The sequence below is a fragment of the Macrobrachium nipponense genome, chromosome 2, assembly GCF_015104395.2.
Source record: "Macrobrachium nipponense isolate FS-2020 chromosome 2, ASM1510439v2, whole genome shotgun sequence".
Classification (NCBI taxonomy): Eukaryota; Metazoa; Arthropoda; class Malacostraca; order Decapoda; family Palaemonidae; genus Macrobrachium; species Macrobrachium nipponense.
In genome coordinates, this window is record NC_087201.1 from 102959769 (window position 1) to 102981994 (window position 22226).

Below are 22226 nucleotides of genomic sequence, written 5' to 3' on the forward strand. Positions count from 1 at the left end.
CTTCTTCTTCTCTGCTCCCTTATTCTCGATCCGGGATCGGTACCATTAATGCCATCCTATGATATTGAACGGGGATGGATATTTAGTCTCTCTTCCCTTTTTTTTCAATCGCTTAGGAAATGTAATAAGAGGATTTATGACGTCACAGGGAGCGACAATGACGCTGATCGCCCATGTTGGCCTTCAGGATCCTGGATTCACAGAGGTCACATACTTCCTAGTTCACTTTCCAAGGACCTTTTCCGAGAGAGTCGGTCTACTCAACTCAAAAAGGTACCTATAACCTCTCCGCTCTGAGTCTTGACTACGTTCAGGCTATCGAGATGTTGACAGGTAATAAGATTACCGTCTTCCATTTCCGTCTGAAGAATGGGATAAGCTGGCAGTCACAACTATTAAAGAATACGCAAATATGTTGTGACGGCCTTTGGGCTCAGAGATTTGCGTCTGTCAAACAACAAAGCCCTTCACGATCTTTGAGTTCTGTGGAATCTCGAACCTCGCTCACCATCTACTTTTTGTCTCACTGTTTTCTCGAAGTCAGACACTCGTGCGAGATCAGGCGACATATAGTAGCCCTGAGTTTCTTGTTGACGAAGTCGGTTGCGTTTATACACCCCCGATGATCGTGTAACATGAGACCAGGTTGGACTGTCAGGCATTCTTCCTTCGGGACTGAATCGCCTTTTTGCTCCTCGCTCCTTTCTCCTGGCACCAGAAGCTCGAGTCAGGAGTTGATTCGCTGACGACGTTGGGTTGCGTTGATACACCCCCGAAGGTTTGCTTAGATTGAATCGCCCAGGCAGTCCAGACACTCATCCTTCAGCGAAGAATAGTGCCTTATGGTCTTCAGGGTACAGCCTTTGCTGTCCTTGATTCGTCTGACTGGTCAACTGGTCGGTCACCTGACTTTAGTACAGACGGACTGACTGTGCATGTCCAGATCGAAGCTTTCAATATGGAACTTAGACGTAGTCTGAAGTTCTTGATGTCAAAGCATTCGAACCTCTCCTACCTGTTAACTTCTTGCATGTGATCAGGAAGGCCTTCTTCTAACCACCCTAGATACGACAAAGAGGGTTAGTGAGATTTTAAGCCATCGTCACAAGTTTTGGCTTTAGAGAACACAAGGCGGTGTGCTCTCTAACCCTTCCGTTGTGGCCTAAGAATGGTAACCCGTTTTGTCCTTGGGCCAGGAGCTTGGAAGCAAGGATGGCCACAAGTTAGTGGGCAGGAGCCAGAGAGAGTCCTGTGCCCTGTCGGGTCTCTCAAGTTTTATCTACATAAAACTCAAGAAAGTCGAAGTCAATCGGGCAATCTGCAGTGTTCCGAAAAAGACCAGACTTGCCCATATCGAAGAACAGCCTGGCTTTAGTGTTAAGAGTTCTTTCAAAAATGCTCCTTCATTGTGTTTTGCACAAAGATTTGAAATCTTTTATCTGAATGCCTTCACGAGGTGAGGGCGCGGCCTCGGAAGCATTTCAACAGAGCATGGCACTCAGCAACATCCTGAGTACCATGTTTTAGCGAAGCAACTCTGTGTTCACTTCACACTCCCTGCGAGATGTGAAGATGGCATATGAGATCTGCTGCTCGCTAGGGCCATACGTGTCTGCAGACACAATCTTGGGGGCAAGAAGTACCACTCATCCTATCCTGTAGAAAATGGTTAGGAAGAGCTCTTAATTTAGTTGTTGAGTCGCCGACAACGGCGACTTCTTAACTCTTAAGCCTTAGTTAACACACCTTAACTTTGGCTAGGTTGGTCAGGTGGTGATATATATATTTATATATATATATTTATTTTACTTCTTAGCCCTCATGGTATGGTCAATATGGTCTAGTCACGTCGTGGTCTCGCCCCTGTTGACAGATCATCCTGGAGTGCCACAGAGCTATATAGGCGTCCTCTACCTCGTCGCTGGCCACTCTAGTAAGCAGAAGCAAGACTTACGTGGCAGTAACCACGAAGCCAGCTATGCTAACAGGTGGTGAACCAAGATGTAAATCATCTGCATGCATTTGTTTCCCAAAATCCTTCTATTCTGTCCCTTCCCATCTCCAAAGGTGGGATTCAGCTATATATATATCTGACAGGTAAGTTTCATGAACAAAATGATATTGTTATGATACAATAAAGTTTGTTCATACTTACCTGGCAGATATATATAATCAAGTACCCACCCACCTCCCCTCAGGGGACAGTGGAAATAAAAATTATGAATAGAAAATGGGAATGGTTCCTGATACCCGCCTCCCAGCGGCGGGAATGGGTACTAACCACCTGGCCGACCACTGCGTGTGTCGGAAGTTTTTAAAATTCTGTCGGACTTCAGAAAATACAGCTATATATATATCTGCCAGGTAAGTGTGAACAAACTTTATTGTATCATAACAATATCATTTTTTGAAAGTAAGTTGTATTTTTCCTAACCTTACAAACCTAGGTCCTTTACACTTAGAGCCCACCTCATGCCACCCCTCAATCTGTCACCTGGGCAAAAGCAGATTAGAATATTTATGTCTGGTCAGAAGGAGTACCAACGACCCGACTAGTAGTTACCGAACCACTTTATTTGAAGAATCCAGCAGCTGTATCCAGGCTACGCCTCAAGCATTTTCTATTGTAATGGACCTAGGTTTGTATAGTTAGGAAAAATACAATTTATACTTTCAAAAATTGTGATTTTTGAAATATTAATAAGATTAATAGAAGAAATAGCGATTCCCAGTCTTTTTATCCACTTGGAGAAAGGAGGGTGGGGGAGTACAGTGAACTCCCTGTATTTGGCACTCCGGATTCGCGGACTTACATATTCATGGATTTCCCTCTGGAACACATAACCCCATTATTCGTGGAAAATACGCCCATTCACAGTATATCTATGAGAAATATCCACATATTCCAGTTTTTTTTTTTTTTTTATCAATTTCATTATAAAATGCACTTTTTGTGATGAAACTATTAAAAAAAACAGGTAGAAAATTTTTTAGTGGGTTTTTCTTGAGTTTTAACTAACAAAATAGGTAGTTTTAAGAATTTTTATAAGGGTTTCAACCATTTGCGGGGCCTCTGGTACGCATCCCCGTGAATACAGGGGAACACTGTCAATGACAGTTTGATATACATATTGAGCAGAGGGGAAGGAGCTAGAGTCGTAAGGAGTCTCTCTCTCTCTCTCTCTCTCTCTCTCTCTCTCTCTCTCTCTCTCTCTCTCTCTCTCTCTCTCTCTCTCTCTCTCTCTCTCCCCTCTATTATTCTCTGTCTCAAAATTAGTTCATAATTTCACTCTTGATGGTCAGATATATGCTCTCTCTCTCTCTCTCTCTCTCTCTCTCTCTCTCTCTCTCTCTCTCTCTCTCTCTCTCTCTCTCTCTCTCTCTCTCTCTTATTGGCTGTACATAAACATTTTTAATGGTGCGATGAGTAAGATGACTTTGAAATTACATTAATATGTGGTATAATATAGTAGGATGTTATTTAAGTTATACATTTGGTATCTGAATTTTCAAGATAAGCAGCTGTAAGTGTGTTTAGAATGGGTTCTAACTATTCAGAGGGGAGTCTGGTACACATACCCCGTGAATAGAGGGGTCCACTGTATATACCAAGCAATTACATAATTGGAGCCTTCTCTCCTCCCCTCGCATAGGCATAAGGACATAAAGGAATTTAAGCTCTCTGAAAGTTGTTCTTCCCAGTCCCTGTTACCTACACCAAAACAAATGCTAGCACTACCGTGAAATTTTGAATTTATTGTAGTGTCCTTACCGAACAATTATAGAGCCGTGATTTCCACGAGCGGCAGGATACTAAATTCAAATTTAGCGCGTCGGCGTCGCCAACACTGGTGGTGATGACGTCATCTCCCTCCACTCGCGGGAGAACCAGGTACAACTGCCCAGGTGAATCCAATTCTTTTCCTGCCGGCGTCCGGTGAACATCGGTGGTCGGTGCGGTTGGATGACTTTGCTTCGCTTTTTTTTTTTCTGGTTGGATTGATCTTCGAATTGGTGAAGTACTCTTTTTTGGCGTTGTTGTTATTGTTGCTTTTTATTTAGGCGTTGCCATGTCGGATTCTAGTCCGTCGGGAGTTAGGTTTTGCATCTCAGGATGTAAAACTAGATTATCCAAGTTAGAATATGATTCTCACACTAAATGTGTTAAGTGTAGGGGACAGGTTTGTTCAGCAGATCGAACATGTAACGAGTGTAGTGATTGGACTGATTCTCAATGGAAGTTTTTTAGTTCATACTCGGAGAAATTAGCTAAAGACAGAATTAGAAAAGCAGCGCTTAGGGAAAGTAGACTTAGCTCTGCTTCGTCTTGCGATGCATCTGTTCCTTCTGTTTCTCCTCAAATTGTTATGTCTCCTTTAACTACACCTCCTATTTCCTCTCTATAATCCCACTTCTCCGGCTTTTCCGTGTAGTTTCTTCCGACACCATTGCCAGTCTGGAATCGAGGTTAAGATCAGAAATTTTCGGTACTAGCGAATACGGTTTTGCAACTTGGTAATTCAGTTAAGACGTTTTTTGGAGAAACGGCCTCAGTAAGAGTGTAGTTGAGGGTGCGTCTGTCTGTCTGACACGTCTCCTAGACAAGGTCACTGTCCAGCTCCCCCGCACCGGGGAGAAGGACATACCGGAAGTCCAAGGGAGTCGATCGGGATTTGCCCACAGACAGGCGCCTCTCTTGTTGAGCCTGTTGCGCCTCAACAGGGCTCGGTTAAGCGTTGGAAAGGTGTTGCGGTCAGACGCCTTTCGAATGATTCAAGCGATTCGTCTCCGGTCGCGCGGCGCTCTTGGCGAGATTCGCCCGTTTTCGCGTTCCCTTAAAGAGGCGTTCAGGCGCCGATTCTTCGCCTCCTCCAGTCAAGCGGTATAAGGAGCCTGAGAGTAGGGTTGCGCCGCGGCCGTTAGCGGCTCGTTCGTCGCCTCAATCTGTGCCTTTTTCGGCTCCATCTACTAGTAGAGATTGTGGTTTTAGCGCTGTAGCTAGCAGTTCTAAGGGTGTTTCTTTAGGCGCTTTTTCGTCTGTTACGCCTGATGCGCCTGTTTCGCCTCGAATTTCGGCGGCTCCGAGCGAGGCGCAAGTAGTTTTTCCGCCTCCTGCTGAGCATTTAGGCTCTTCCAAGCCTTCGTTAACTGTTTTTGATTCGTCTCTGGCGCCTTTGCGCAAGCAGTTAGAGATGTTAACCAACTGGATGAATGAGTCCAAGGGTGGTTCGAAACCTTCAGATCCGGTTGTAGTTCCGTCTACTTCTTCGGCGGTATCGGAGAATGAAGAAGAAGTAGAGGAGGAGGATTCACATCACCTCTCGTGTTATTCACGTCTCCTTAGATTTCTTCTGGTATCTTATCCAGATTATTTTGAGAAAGCGGCTCCGGCGCTCCCCAACTTCGACTTTTTTGATGAGGAGGAAAACTTCAGACCCTCTCCTCCAAAACTTGTTCTATCTAAAGCGGTTAGACATTCGTTGAAAGAGACGGAGAAATGGATTGTCTATGAAAAGAGACTTAGGGAAGGCTCTTTTTGCTTACCCTCCCTCTAAGTTGCTTCGTAAGAGGTATAGGTTTTATGTAACTGGGGAAGCTCCTTCTCTGGGAGTTTCTGCCTCCTCCCAGGGAGACTTCTCCAGTTTAATCGACTCCTCTAGAAGATCTGCTTTCGCCGCAGCGAAAGTTTTCTTTACAGCGCCTGAGTTGGACCACGTTGTAAAGAATCAATTTAAACTTTTGGAAGTCTTTAGCTTCCTTGATTGGACTATTGGCGCTTTAGCGGCCAAGATCGAAGACTGTCCTTCTCTTTCCCAGGAGTTGTTAGCGGAGGATGGATTGGTGTTCTGTCCTGTGCGGACAAATCCATTTAGGGATGGATGTGATGAGTTAGCTTCGCTCATCGCCTTTGGTACCCTTAAGAAAAGGCAACTTTGCTGCTCCTTTGCTTCTAAAAGGGTTACGTCCCAACAGAAGTCTGCTCTCTTGTTTGCTCCTTTGTGAAAGATAACCTCTTTCCAGACGATGTAGTGTTGTCAATTTCGTCTGCGCTAGATAAGAAATCTACTTCGGATTTACTGGCACAGTCTACTAAAGAGACCTAAAGCTCCTGTGGAGACTGTTCCTTCGGTTTCTCCTCTGGCCCAAGCGCCTTTTCGAGGGAGAAAACCCAAGCGCTTCTTTCGGCCGAAATCGAATTTGCGACCTCAGTCTAAGGGCCTCGGCCAAGGTTAACAAACCTTCCAAATGAAAGCTCGGTTCTTCATGCACCAGTGGGAGCCAGGCTGGCTCTGTTTTGGGAGGAATGGGAAAACAGAGGAGCAGAAGCCTGGGTAGTGCAAGTACTCAAGTTCGGTCTATCGTATTCCTCTCGTTTCACCTCCCTCGCTCTCACCTGTGCCAATTCCATTCCAGGCATACTCTCCGGGCTCAGACAAATTTCTGGCGCTAGCCGCAGAAGTGGAAGCGCTTGTTCTCAAAGAAGCGTATAGATACAGATTTATACCGGGGGATTTTTTTTTTTTTTTTTTTTTTTTTTTTTTTTTCCTCCAGGCTTTTACAATCCCGCCTTTTTGTAGTTCCCAAGTCATCAGGGGCTGGAGGCGGTTTTGGATGTGAGCGCCCTGAACTTGCATGTCCAGAAAACAAAATTTCATATGGGAACCACTCGGTCGGTTCTGGAGTCCATCAGACAGGGGGATTGGATGGTCTCTCTGGACATGCAAGACGCTTATTTTTCACATTCCGATACATCGCGAATTCTCGGAAGTACCTGAGGTTCATGTTCGAAGGCAAGGTGTTTCAATTTCGTGGGCGCTTGGCTTCGACTAGCGACCGCTCCTCAAGTTTTCACCAGGGTTCTATCCCCGATAGGAAGCTGGCTACACATATTAGGAGTAAGAATCTCCCTCATCTGGACGATTGGCTTCTCCGGTCGGAATCAGAGAGTCGGTGCATGAAGGACCTTGGAACAACTCTGGATCTTGCCAGAAAGTTAGGGAATTCTGGTCAACAAACAGAAGTCCCAGTTGGTTCCATCTCAGAGCATCCTTTATTTGGGGATGATTCTGAATGCTCAAGTTTTCGGCTTTTCTGTCCCGAAGAGAGGGTTCAAGGCTGTCTGAGACAGTTCAGGAGTTTCTTGGACAAAAAGGTAAGTTCTGCCAATCAGTGGATGAGGCTCCTGGGCAAATTGACGTCATGGTAGAAAATTGTGACGTTGGGAAGACTGCACATGAGACCTCTGCAGTTTTTCCTGAGAGCCTCTTGGTGCAGGAAGACACAACCAGACTCGATTACCTTTCCTGTCACAGATCAAATAAAAGAGGACCTAAGGTGGTGGCTCTCTCGAGCAAGGTTGGAAGAAGGGTTAGATTTACGACCCATCCTCCCGAACCTACAGTTCTTTTCCGACGCATCGGACACAGGTTGGGGAGCCCTACTGGGAAATCAACGGACTTCAGGAGCTTGGTCGGAGAAGGAGAAGAAGTTCCACATAAATGTAAAGGAACTGTTAGCAATTTTCTTAGGGCTCAGACAGTTTCGGAGCTTAGTAGAAGGCCGGAGTAGTGGCAGTGCATTCCGACAACTCCACGGCTCTCTCGTACGTGCGGAAACAGGGGGGGACTCAGTCTTTCTCTCTGTACGAAGTAGCCAAGGATCTCCTCCTGTGGTCAAACGAGCGAAGGTTCAGCTAGTCCCGAGATTTGTTCCGGGAAAGATGAACGTCCTGGCGGACGAGTTAAGTCGTCAACAGCAAGTGTTTACCTCTGGAGTGGACTTTGGACAACAAGATTTGTCAGAAACTTTGCGCCTTTGGGGACGACCGTCAATAGACCTGTTCGCGACATCGAGAACAAACCGTCTTCCTCTCTTTTCTCCAGTCCCAGATCTCTAGCTTGGTCGGTGGACGCAATGCTGTTGGATTGGTCGGGTCTGGAAGCTTATGCATTCCCTCCGTTCGGTCTAATAAGAGAGGTGCTGAACAAGTTCATGTCGCACAGCAATGTAACGTAACGTTAATCGCTCCCTTTGGCCCAGGAAAGAGTGGTTCCCGGACCTTCTCCAGTTGTTAGTAGACTTCCCCAGACTTCTTCCTCCAGAGAAGTGGCTTCTCAAACAACCTCACTTCAAGAGGTTCCACCAAAACTTGTCCGCTCTAGCTCTGACAGGGTTCAGACTGTCCGGAATCTTGTCAGAGCGAAAGGATTTTCAAGAAGAGCTGCAGAAGCTATCGCTCGTTGTAGGAGAGAGTCTTCTAACAAACTCTATCAAGGGAAGTGGAGAATCTTCAGAGGTGGTGTAGAAGTGCTAAAGTCTCTACTTCTGCGACCTCTTTAACAGAAATAGCAGATTTTCTTCTATTTCTTAGGAACGCTAAGAAACTGGCTCCTTCGACGATCAGAGGATATAGAGCCATGCTCTCTTCGGTTTTTCGACATCGAGGTTTGGATATTTCCTCCAATTCAGATCTGTCGGACCTCATTAGGTCTTTCGAAACCACTAAGCTCCCGCAAGATACAGTGGCTTGGAACTTAGATGTGGTGCTTAAGTTCCTCATGGGGCCACCGTTTGAGCCTTTGAAGTCGGCTTCACTCAGGAACTTGACTAAGAAGGCACTCTTTCTTATTGTCACTAGCTTCTGCTAAGCGTGTCAGCGAATTGCCACGCTATAGACAAAAGAGTCGGTTTCTCTCAAGGCAATGCTGTATTTTCGGTATCTTTGACCTTTCTAGCCAAAAATGAGAATCCTTCTAATCCTTGGCCGAGGAGTTTTGTGGTAAGGAACTTATCTGATTTGGTTGGACATGAGGAGGAAGAAAGGCTCTTATGTCCAGTCAGGGCTATTAAGCAGTATCTGTTGCCACTAAGGGTATCAGAGGACAATCTTCTAAGCTCTGGACCTCGGTTCAAAATCCCTCTCGTCCTCTTTCTAAGAATGCTATATCGTTCTTTATTAGAGAGCTTATCAGGGAAGCTCACTCGCAGTCCGAGAACGACAATCTTTCCGTTCTGAGAGTTAAAGCTCACGAGGTTAGAGCAGTGGCAACTTCTTTAGCATTCAGAAAGAATTTATCTTTAGCTTCGATTCTTCAGAGCACGTTCTGGAGATCGAATTCGGTTTTTTGCGAGTCATTATCTCAAAGAGATAGAAACGGTTTTCGAGAATTGTAAAACGTTAGGTCCGGTGGCGGTTTCTGGCATGGTGTTGGGAGAAACGGCAACAGGGGTCGTCACCTCTATGCTAACTTTTCACCTTGAATAGGTTGTCGAGTTCAAGGGAAGCTGGGGGTACTGAGTACCTGGGATACTCACCAGTCTGTTAGGTCAGATTTTACAATGGTTGGGTATATATGTTTTTAAATCTGGTGTTGGTGACAAATGTTTTGTATGATTGAATTTCTGGTCTTAGCCCAGGGCAAGGGCCAATCTTTGTTGTTACTATCCTCCGTCAGTCAGCCTTGACTCGCTTGAACTACGGAAGGATTCCACTCCTGTAGAGGCTAACTTTGCGCAAATTCCAATTCCTCTACAATAGTAAGAAGAGCACCGACCAGAGGCAGTAACAGTCTGCTGTAGCTCTCTTACAAGGTAAGGTACAACAGACACCTTGAGTGTTTACTGGTATTGCAATAAATGTAACCATTTAAAAATACTAGTGGTCCACTGAATCCCACCTTCCCCATAAATGTGAATCAGCTCTATAATTGTTCGGTAAGACACTACAATAAAAATGAAATTTTCATTATTAAAATGAAGTTTTATTGTATACTTACCGAACAATTATGATTATACCTCCCACCCTCCTCCCTTAGGTGGACGGACGGGCAGAAAAGAATTGGATTCACCTGGGCAGTTGTACCTGGTTCTCCCTGCGAGTGGAGATATGACGTCATCACCACCAGTGTTGGCGACGCCGACGCGCTAAATTTGAATTTAGTATCCTGCCGCTCGTGGAAATCACGGCTCTATAATTGTTCGGTAAGTATACAATAAAACTTCATTTTAATAATGAAAATTTCATTTTTTATTTTTTAGACTACCGTGGCTAGGAAGCTCAAAGCCATGCAATTACTTGGTAAGTAAACTTTATAAAACTATTTCATCATAAAAGTGTAATTTTTTCAGTGATTTACACTATTAAGCCAGGTCATTCATGTCCACAATATGAGGGAGAGCTCAAGGCCATAGGTTTGTCAGCACATTCCAACTCTTGCCATACAGAATCAGCTTACACTTTTACAGATGGAGATTTGTTCAGGACTCCTTCAGCATTGTTGGTACACAGATTGTTTGGCTCCTTGTAAACTTAAAGATAATGTGGATGTAACCACTGCCCCTTTGTTGAACTCTGTTGTTGATGGAGCTTCCTTTAGGGCTCATTCAGGAGGCAAGGCAGTTGTTGTAGCTGCTGTGATTGTAGCTTGTTTGTGGTACTTTGGGCCAGGTTGACTGTTTGGTTTGCATATCAAAGGTTTCCTTGCTGTCCAGCCCCCATAGATGAGGTAGTGCCATCATTGCACTTGACTTGGTACACTGTAGGTGTTACTAAGGATGTTTACGGTGTCTCCTTGGCCCATAGGTGCATCCACTTTTTTGTCTTTTACTTTACCCTCATTCTCGCTTTCTTTCTTCATTTTGTTCATCATCTCTTAACTGTTACTTCTATGTGCAGCTGTGGGATTTTCATTTAATTCCTCTTTTAGATCCTTGTGTTTTATTTCTGAAATTTTTTGGATCTCTGTTTCTTGAACTTTAGCTTTGTATGTTAAATAAGATTAAGATTAGTACCACTTTAAAAATTTAATATGTTTCATTTCACAGTTAGACACAAACCCTTTCTTCCAAACATGACCACTTTGCTAGAATTATTGCTGTTCACTTTAGTGTTTACATTAGGAAAATCTTTTGGTGGGAATCTTCCTTTTCATGCATTTCTGTGAGGACCTTGTATCATATTGCCAGATTCTGATGTCCACCGCTTCTCAACCCATTGAGAGTCATAATTCCTGATCTAGATGTGAGATGTCAGGCTTCTGTTATTCTTGGAGAACCTGACCAATTTGAAACACCCCCAGGTGTAAACCTACAGAACTTAGCTCTTGTCTGAAGACTTAGATAAGATAATGTAACAAGAAGGGGTATTGATATTGTAATATACCTACCCTTTTTTTTCCATTCTATAATGGGGGTAAACATGGTTCACTAAACTTTTCACAGTATAGTTTGATGCAGTGAACTATCCCCCTGGCACAGGGGCCTGTTGGCATTATGTACATCCCTATGCCAGGCTGTATTGGAAATTGCAAGATTCACACCCCCCTCCTCTCATATTCATGACCTGGAATCTCCCCCCATATTCATGACCTGAAATCTAACAATTCTGGTTGGGTGTTTGACTGTTCCTTTAGTCATTTTCTTTAGCAGAGACTTCCTGGCCATGGCAGAGGGATTGACAACCTTGCATGTTCTTTAACTATGGAACAATGCTTGTCAGTTCTGTGGAATGATCTCAAATCAGGAGTTAGTCTTCTATATTAAAAAAAAGATAATTACTTATATTCTCATAAGAACATATACATATAAAAACCAGAACCTATTATCAAACTTGGGGAAAGTTACCAGTTTGAATTGTGTATTCTCATGTATAAAATATTTGGGTGTATATCTCTAAGTAAAATAGGAATTATTTTCAATATTTGCTATATTGTAAGCATACCCATGGAAGTGCAAACTAACATTAATTATATATATTTGTCTTACAGGTGCTGCATCGTGAGCATCACCGCAGATAATCATAGCTTCAGGTGCATGGAATCATTACAGCCCTGCAAAAGTGACAGGTCTCACTGGTGGGAGAGGGTAAAATATTTATTTTCAGTGAGATTGTAGCTGCAGTATTTTGCTTTTATGGGATATAGATATACAAGAAAGCAAAAATGTGGTTCAGTTTATGTCCAAGAAATAGGATTTATAATTTGCAGTATGTCAGTAAGAAAATTTGTCATGAGGTGTGAAGAAAAGCTGTTATGAAATTATAGTAGTTAATTTTCTTTTTCTGTTAAATATATTTTGCTTTTTTTGGCTGCTTCAGTAATTTGCAGTATATTTTGAAAGTCTATCCCTGCATTTTGTGGAAGTGTCATTTGACTAAATTAAGGGAAATTTTTTATGAGGTGTTCATTACCAGTGTTGAATGTCATACAGCCTTAATAAATCTCAGTGGTATGGTAGCTAGTGCCCGGGCATCAGCTATTATTCAGTCAACTGCTTTTTTGAAATGTTTTATCCAGATATAAGTGGTATTTCCCATGCACTCCATGCAACCATGACCATGGAGGCAGCAAGGGATGATCGGAGTGTCAACGAAGTGTCAAGGAATTTGAATGACGTTTCCAGGAATTTGCATGAAGTATCCAGGAATATGAATGATGCCACTGGTGGTCTTCATGGCTCTGCCAACTTCAATTTGGAAGCGTTAAAGGATGTCAGAAACCCTAGTCATGCCTTTATGGAGGCTGTAAAAGATGGTAGGAATACTCATAATGCCTTTACCCTAGAGGCAGCTAAAGATGGAAGAACACCTCATTCAGTCTTCAGTTTAGATTCTCCCAAAGAAGTAAGTCGACCTCATTCAGCCTTCAACTTAGAAGGGGCCAAAGAAGCACATCGTTCTCATTCAGCCTTCAGTTTGGATGCCAGTAAAGATGTGCATCGCCCTAATTCATCTTTCAGTTTGGATGCTGCCAAAGAGGGAAGAAGTTCTCATTCAGCATACAACCTGGAAACTGTCAAAGATGGAAGAGAATCTTCACTTTCACCAACAGCTACCACCCACTCTACTTTCAGTGTGGATTCTAAAAAGGATGCAAAGCCTTTCGCTTGTCCCGATTGTGGAAGAGGATTCACACAGAAAGGCCATCTAAAGATACATAGCATGCAGCATACTGGTGAGAGGCCTCACTCTTGTCCAGAATGTGGAAAAGCATTCATTCAGAAGATTCACCTAAAGACTCACATGGCAATACACACTGGAGAGAAACTCCATTCTTGCTCAGTTTGTGGCAAAGAATTTATGCAGAAGGCTTTACTTACTATGCACATGATGGTTCATTCTGGGGAAAAGCCCCATTCATGTGGCATTTGCAATAAAGAATTTACCCAGAGAGTACACCTTGACACTCACATGCTGGTTCATTCAGGACAGAAACCTTTCACGTGTACTGAATGTGGGAAGGGCTTTGTTCAAAAGGGCCACCTCAAGACTCACATGCTCATTCACATGGGGGTGAAACCTTTCAACTGTCCAGAATGTGGCAAAGGTTTTACCCAGAAAGTTCACCTCACTCGTCACCTTTTAATTCACAAGGGTGAGAAGCCATTTAAATGTAATGTCTGTGACAAGGGATTCGTTGAAAACCGCACCCTGCAGACACATTTGAGAATACATTCAGGTGAGAAACCTTTTGTGTGTAGTGTATGTAATAAAAGTTTTACTCAAAGTGGGAACCTTAATACACACATGTTAGTACACTCAGGGGAACGGAGATACAAATGCAGTGTTTGTGGGAGGGAATTCACACAAAGTGGCAACTTGGACAGACACATGAGAACTCATTCGGGAGAAAGACCATTCCAGTGTGTTATTTGTGGTATGTCCTTCTCTCAGAAAACAAATTTGAAATCTCACATGGGTATTCATGCTTTGAAAGGCAACACTGGAAATGGAGATGGAGTCACAGGTGAAGGTACAGACTACACAGCATCTACCTTTATGCATGAATCTACAAAGATGCATCCCGAAGAAAAGATGTATAAGTGTGAAGTGTGTAATAAGGGTTTTTCACGCAATGGAAATTTAAAAACTCACATGGCGATACACTCGGGAGAAAAGCCATACCAGTGTTCTATGTGCTACAGTCGATTCACTCAAAATGTTCACCTCAAAAAACATATGGCTATCCATTCGTATGGGGGAGAAGAATACAATCCAGATAATCCAGAGCCAGGCACATCTGGTGAATGTGGGAGGAAGTATAATGAGAGTTGTCGTTTTAAGGAGCAGAATATGTATCCTTGTAATAAGCATGACATGTATGGCAACAAAATGGGGAACAATGAAAATGTTAATGTGGTCAAGGAAGAACCCAATGATTTAGTTCATGAGGCAGAAAAGAACAGAATTGAATTAGAAAACCAAAGAAGAGCTGAATTTGCTAAGAGTATGGAAGCCGCACACAAGGCGCAGATGGAACATGCGCAGAAAGAAATGAGTTTGCTTAGTAAACAAGTCATGGCTAGTGCAGATAACTGTTATACAAATCCCTTTTTAGTTAACCACTATCATATGATGTAGTATAATTTTAAGGACTGACCATTAATGGTGAATAATGTTACTTAAACTTAGAAAAAGATGCTCTTGTGGCTGTAGTAAATGTTTTATCATTGTAAATGAGGTACAGTACTTTCACGTAAGTTTTGAAAAGATATTGCCACAGCTACCAACAGCAAATGAGAGAATTTGCTATGGCTTATTTTTTTCGCAGGAGTAAGTCAGTATTGTTGTTGGGGTTCCATGACTTTCACCTTGTTTTTTTTTTTTTTACTCATATAGTATCAGTAACTTGAAAGTAGTGAAGTAAATTTTTATTACGCAAAATAGATTATTCTGGATCATTGAACATTGTTTCTGAATGTTATAAAAAGTCATTGTTTATTTGAGTATAATAACATAAGAAGTCATTGTTTTATAACTGAATAATACAAAAAGTTATTAGTTACAAGATTGCAGAATAAGAATCTGCACTACAGTATAAAATCTTTCAATTAGTAAGAGAACAAATGACCTGGCAGGTATCTTTAGAATAATTGCAATGTTCTGTTACTACTAGCTACATTCCTTCCATAGTCACTTTTTCTCCACAAATACATATTAAGCTAAGCTACCAGGGCCTTCCCTTACTAGTACTATCCTTAACAGTTTCTTCCATTGCTATTAACAGTAGAGGTGTCAATATGGAAACTTGATGAATACTACCAACTTTTATCTCAAAATCTTTTATACCTGTCACTGGCATCACTCTAGGTTTTGTTTCATCATTATAACATCACTAAATTGATTAGTCTTCTGGTACACTTTGTTTTTTAATGACTTCTTAAGTAGTACATACTATAGATATAGTTTTCCCTCTTCACATGGTACTACTCCTGTATTTGTTTTATAATATAGATTGCTTATGCTGTTGATTTCTCAGGCATAAAGCCTCAAGTAATGATTATCAGTTTTCATAATTTTTATCTACTTTTCCTCCAGCACCACTTCCAGTTTTCATAGCATTCCTTTTCATATGTATATTCTTTCATTTTTTATCCTATGTATATTAATGTCACTATTTTTTTACTTGTCTAGTCAAAATTTTTCTACAATCAGGTTTCCACTTTTGGTCGTCTGGTCAGCTCATCATTGCTTTCAACAAATGAGTCAAGTAGAGGCAGTCCCCGGTTATCGGTGATCAGCTTTTATGGTGCTTGTCTAGCGACAATGATAACTGGATTTTCAGTGCCGATCTCTGGTTATAAGGACTGATATCCGGTTATTGGCCCTGATCCCCAGTTATCGTGCTGATAACCTGGGGTCAGCGCTGTTATTGGTGATTTATGGTTATCAGCGATTTTTAGTAAGTCATACCATCAGGAATGGAACCCCCAATGATAACTGAGAACTGTCTAACCCTCTGCGATGGGGTTTCTTTCCCGATGGCATGATGATAACTGAAAATTGGTGTTAATACATAGACCCATCTGTATTTACAGGGAATGGGTACCAAATCCCCCTCCGAATAGCTAAAATCTGCAAATATTTGAAACCACTCTAAAAATACTTTGAACTGCCTATTTTGTTCATGAAACTTACCTGTCAGATATATATATAGCTGTATTTTCTGAAGTCCGACAGAATTTTAAAAACTTCCGACACACGCAGTGGTCGGCCAGGTGGTTAGTACCCATTCCCGCCGCTGGGAGGCGGGTATCAGGAACCATTCCCATTTTCTATTCATAATTTTTCTGTCGCCGGTGCTGGAAACACCTGTTTCCAGTACCTCCGTCTTAGATTTTGGAAACTTCATTGCCGCTAAGTATCCTAATTGTCTTTTAATTTATTTACTTGGATTTGTGGCTAGACATACGCTATCTTAAATTGATTTGAATTTGATTCATTTTGCATAAGATATCTGAATCTAGTTAGGCTAGTTTCAGAGGGTGTTGTCTGCAAAGATAGGGTGTGGCTACCGAAAACTTCGGTAGATCCGCACTTGGTATGCACGAGGGGTATGAGTCTTGCTTCTTTGTCGAGATTTGTCATGTAAGGAGTGTGAGACTTTGTCTAATTCCGTAAGGAAGACGTATGATTCGTATGTACGCAATTAATCAGTAAACATGTCTAATTTCCGTAAGGGAAAACGTATGATTCGTAGTACGCAATTAATCATAAACAAAAGTCAGGGTAGTGAACCTGCTAACCTTCCTGTAGACTTTTTTTGCTAACCAATGTAGTATAGCCTACTACCGGGTTATGAATATGTCTGCGAGAGTGATCGCTCTCCTTCATTGTTGTGAAGAGTGCTACTTCTGTTATTGTTTCTCATAACCCTGTAATGTTGCCTCGGCCCTAAACAGTGTCTGTAGAGGTTATTGCCCATTTCTCTAATACTCCTTCGATTCGTATCTTAGAATCGAAAGTGCTTGCTTTAGAGAGCAATATGAAGTGGCTAAGTGCAGTGACAGTGCCCCTTGTGTAGTGGAGGGTGCGTCAGATCGGCCTTATTTCGCCTCTAGGCCTGGACCTCTGCTTGACTCCCAGGACCCGGGGAGAGAGCATGTCGAAAGCCGAAGGAGGGTTACGAGGAACCCCACCGATCTGGCGTGCCTTCGGCAGTTTCTGATGAAAATCCCAGACTGCCTTAGTGCGTGCACTGTGCACGAATCCTGAAGGATTGCTTCTCGTCCTCCGAAGCGTCCTCCCCGCGCCAGGGGTTGGAGCTTTCGGAAGGACTCGCGCCCTCTAAATAGAAGCTTTATAGAAGAGGACGCTTCACGTCCTCTCTCTCTCGTTATGCGTTCCAGTGAGAAGTAAGAAGGCGAACGTCGCCTGATCACGTGTACGTCTTTCCACCGAGAAATATGAAAAAGAAGTCTTAGTAGCAGGACTTTTTGAGAGCGGACTCCGAGCTTTGTTACTGTGAGAATAAGAAGGCGTTCCGCCAGTCGCCCCTCGTATTCTCACACGATAAAACCCTTCTCCTGAGACTGTTTCGTGCAGTCGGATTTCTCTCCGAAATGTATCTCGCTTGTTTGACGCCTGTCAGGAGCGTGACGCTTTTCTGCACGCTTGCTTTTGACGCTCGGCTTGGACGGGACGTTCGGATGGACGCCAGGCGCGCGCGGGTGCACGCCAAGCGCGCACCAGTGGACGCCGAGCGCAAGCCAGTGGACGCCGAGCGCGCTCGCTGCTCGCCAGTGGACGCCGAGCACGCGCGCCAGCGCACGCCAGGTGTGTCGCCTGGCTGAACGTTTCTGTTGAACTCTTCTAGCTCTTGTTTTACGATTTTGGGCCTCAAGAATTTTTACCTCTACCTTCGGTGATACCTTATACCTCAACATGCAAAGAATGTGAAGTAAGCAGTGCCTTCGGAGGAAGCTTAAAGTGAACAGACAACTTCGTCTTCGAAACCCAGCAAGACCTCGGGTTTCGTGAATTCAAGAGGTCTCTGTCAATATTATATTGCTGTTCGCAAAGGTGGATGGAGTTAAGGAAAGCTCAAGGGAAGATCTCGTTTTCTCTACCGCAGTCAAGACTTTGCGATAAGGCAGTTACGGGTTATGTAAAGGCTCGATGTCCTGCACGTCAGGACTCTCGGCAACGTCAGTAGGATTCTTGCAAAGGCACTCATCAAAAGAACGCTCTTCAGGAAAGCGCAAGACAGGACTTCCTTTGCCATACTGCCAATAAATTTTAAGCTTTAGCAGGCATTAGTTGTGATAAGGGAGAGGAAGCTGGTTGGAGAATTTCTTCCTCTTCCCAGGATAATTTTGCAAGCTTTTTAGCCCATCTGAAAGGGTTTTTCAGATGATAGGTTTTGTTAGTTTCTAGTCGGGACTACGCTGCCGAATTGAACAGCGTCGTTCTACCTGCCGTAAGCCCAGTCTCTTAACAGGATTCTTGCCCCTCCCTCGTTTGAGACGGGAATCTGAAAAATAAAATGCGACTTCCTGGATACGTTTTGTCAATTCGTGACTTTCCCCCATTGACAATATACTATCGTTTTGTCAAGTAGTGGGTACTCATTGACAAAATATCTCTTTGTCCCGTAAATGGGTTAGTTCTCATTGACAAACATCTCATTAACTTGATATTGCGTAAGCGAATAAGCTCTTATTGACAAGATTCGGAGAGCTCTCATTCGTCATTCGCAGACTCGTACAAGAAATAGACTTGTAGACTACGTCAATGAACGCTTATGTCCAATAACATAAGAAGCTTGAGCTGACTGCTTCGATTCTCTTAAGTTTTGTTCATGAAACTTGCCTGTCAGATATGTATGTAGCTGTATTTCCGAATTCAGCTATATATATGTCTGCCAGGTAAGTATGAACAAACTTTATTGTGATATAATTTCATATTTTGCCTTGCGTTATTTTATTTCTGGTTGGTTCAAGTCATATACGCTTGCTGTAGTTACCTCTTCGGATGGCAACCGAGAGGTCTATTGTCTATTTTAAGGACATTTAATCGTTACTCCCTGCAGCCTTCCAGGAGTTTCCGATTTATCTTTTACCGTTGTATGGTAGTGTTCTGACGACACAAACGCATCTATATATTTAGCGTTTTCTGTTTCGCTTAAATATACCAGCTTGAGAGTCTTTCTGCTCAAAAAATAACGGACCTATTTCTTCGTAGAATAGGGTAGCTGGCAAACCAGACATAAGTAAGAGACGACATTCGTAAGCTGCTGCTGCTGCTGTCACGCTGTGTCTGCAGTCTGTCCTCCAGACTCCAGTCCAAGTGTCCAACCGATCCAGTAACAGATCGTGCGCTTGTCATGCGCGGTATGTTACGTCTCTCCTCCCCTGCGGGTTGGATGAATAATCGTATCTCTGTGCTGACGGTTTTACGTCTCTCCTGCGGGATTGACTGACTAACTCTCTTCGATCTCTGTCCTACAATCACGGACTTTAGCCTAAGATTGAAGGGATTTCTTACGTGAATGAATAAACGTGCATTCCTTTTGCCTTACTATGTTCAACAGAGTTAATCTCTTAATCCTTTCGGTGCTCGTTACCGCACGGTATAGAACTACGAGTCTACCGCAACATTGCACTTTTATATGCTCTCTGCTTAGGCAAAGCGCAGCCTTATTAGGAAGTAAGCATACTCGGGGAGGGAATGGATGAGCTTGCTGGGGACCATTTCCTTCCTGAAGAAGTTTGTTTCCCGAATAGACTGCAATTCAGATCACAGTTTTTTCCAACCGGGAAACTGAAATATTATTCAAGATCTAGGAATGATTCTGAACATCTCTCAGTGCGTCTATCACCGAGGTGATAGAAAGAAGGTGCCGGACAATCTGGATAGGGTTTCAGATGTCCTGGATCTTAATCTGAAAGAAGTAAAAGCGATTCGGTAGTCCCTCCAGTCCTCGAAACGAGTTTTTGCGGAACCAGCTGGTCCAGATCAACTCTGATATTCCACAGCTCTCTCATATCTTAAGAAGTATCTTCTCTCGGTCCCTGTTCGAGTTACGAGAAAGAGCCTATTATAACAACAGGCGTAGAATGTAACGATCCTCTAGAGGTTCGTTACAGGATTGCAAAAGTCCGTACGAATCGTCTCGATCGACGGCAGCAACTATTGACTTCCGAGTGGAATCTTTCTTTTAGAAGTAAGTGAGAGTTGTGGAGACTTTAGGGACGCCCTTTCATTCTTCTCTTCGATATGTTGAGGACGAAGAGGCTTCTCTTCTCTGCTCCCTTATTCTCGATCCGGATCGGTACCATTAAATGCCATCCTATGATATTGAACGGGGATGGATGTTTAGTCTCTTTCCCCTTTTTCAATCGCTTAGGAAATGTAATAAGAGGATTTATGACGTCACAGGGAGCGACAAGGACGCTGATCGCCCCATGTTGGCCCTCAGGATCCTGGATTCACAGAGGTCACATACTTCTAGTTCACTTTCCAAGGACCTTTTCCGAGAGAGTCCGTCTACTCTAACTCGAAAAGGTACCTATAACCTCTCCGCTCTGAGTCCTGACTACGTTCAGGCTATCGAGATGTTGACAGGAATAAGATTACCGTCTGCCATTTCCGTCTGAAGAATGGGATAAGCTGGCAGTCACAACTATTAAAGAATACGCAAATAGTGTTGACGGCCTTGGGCTCAGAGATTTGCGTCTGTCAAACAATAAAGCCTTCACGATCTTTGAGTTCTGTGGAATCTCGAATCTCGCTCACCATCTACTTTTTGTCTCACCTGTTTTCTCGGAGTCAGGACACTCGTGCGAGATCAGGCGACATATAGTAGCCCTGAGTTTCTTGTTGACGAAGTCGGTTGCGTTTATACACCCCGATGATCGTGTAAACATGAGACCAGGTTGGACTGTCAGGCATTCTTCCTTCGGGACTGAATCGCCTTTTTGCTCCTCGCTCCTTTCTCCTGGCACCAGAAGCTCGAGTCAGGAGTTGATTCGCTGACGACGTTGGGTTACGTTGATACACCCCCAAGGTTTGCTTAGATTGAATCGCCCAGGCAGTCCAGACACTCATCCTTCAGCGAAAGAATAGTGCCTTATGGTCTTCAGGGTACAGCCTTGCTGTCCTTGATTCGTCTGACTGGTCACTGGTCGGTCACCTGACTTTAGTACAGACGGACTGACTGTGCATGTCCAGATCGAAGCTTTCAATATGGAACTTAGACGTAGTCTGAAGTTCTTGATGTCAAAGCATTCGAACCTCTCTTACCTGTAACTTCTTGCATGTGATCAGGAAGGCCTTCTTCTAACCACCTAGATACGACAAAGAGGGTTAGTGAGATTTTAAGCCATCGTCACAAGTTTTGGCTTTGGAGAAACACAAGGCGGTGTGCTCTCTAAGCCTTCTGTTGTGGCCTAAGAATGGAAACCCGTTTTGTCCTTGGGCAGGAGCTTGGAATCAAGGATGGCACAAGTTAGTGGGCAGGAGCCAGAGAGAGTCCTGTGCCCTGTCGGGTCTCTCAAGTTTTATCTACATAAAAACTCAAGAAAGTCGAAGTCATTCGGGCAATCTGCAGTGTTCCGAAAAAGACCAGACTTGCCCATATCGAAGAACACCCTGGCTTTAGTGTAAGGAGTTCTTTCAAAAATGCTCCTTCATTGTGTTTGCACAAAGATTTGAAATCTTTTTATCTGAATGCTCACGAGGTGAGGGCGCGGCCTCGGAAGCATCAACAGAGCATGGCACTCAGCAACATCCTGAGTACCATGTTTTAGCGAAGCAACTCTTCACTTCACACTCCCTGCGAGAGGTGAAGATGGCATATGAGATCTGCTGCTCGCTAGGGAGCCATACGTGTCTGCAGACACAATCTTGGGGCAAGAAGTACCACTCATCCTATCCTGTAGAAAATGGTTAGGAAGAGCTCTTAATTTAGTTGTTGAGTCGCCGACAACGGCGACTTCTTAACTCTTAAGCCTTAGTTAACACACCTTAACTTTGGCTAGGTTGGTCAGGTGGTGATATATATATTTATATATATATATTTATTTTACTTCTTAGCCCTCATGGTATGGTCAATATGGTCTAGTCACATTGTGGTCACGCCCCCGTTGACAGATCATCTGGAGTGCACCAGCTTTATAGGTCTCTACCTCGCTGGCAACTCTAGTAAAGCAGAAGCGACTTGGGTGACAGTAATCACGAAGTCAGCTATGCTAACAGGTTGGAACCAAGATGTAAATCATCTGCATGCATTTGTTTCCCAAAATCCTTCTATTCTGTCCCTTCCCACCTCCAAAGGTGGGATTCAGCTATATATATATCTGACAGGTAAGTTTCATGAACAAAATGATATTGTTATGATACAATAAAGTTTGTTCATACTTACCTGGCAGATATATATAATCAAGTACCCACCCACCTCCCTCAGGGGACAGTGGAAATAAAAATTATGAATAGAAAATGGGAATGGTTC

General features: G+C 43.4%; 1 protein-coding gene across 1 annotated transcript in view; it reads left to right on the top strand.

The window, feature by feature from the left end:
• Positions 1-16435, top strand: part of LOC135220865 (zinc finger protein ZFP2-like) — a 49285-nt gene extending 32850 nt beyond the window's left edge. The window contains exon 2 of the mRNA XM_064258442.1: positions 11766-16435. Coding sequence (XP_064114512.1) covers positions 12281-14356 — 2076 coding nt within the window. The 5' untranslated portion in view covers positions 11766-12280 and the 3' untranslated portion in view covers positions 14357-16435. The remainder of the gene's footprint in view (positions 1-11765) is intronic.
• The last annotated feature ends 5791 nt before the right edge of the window (positions 16436-22226 follow it).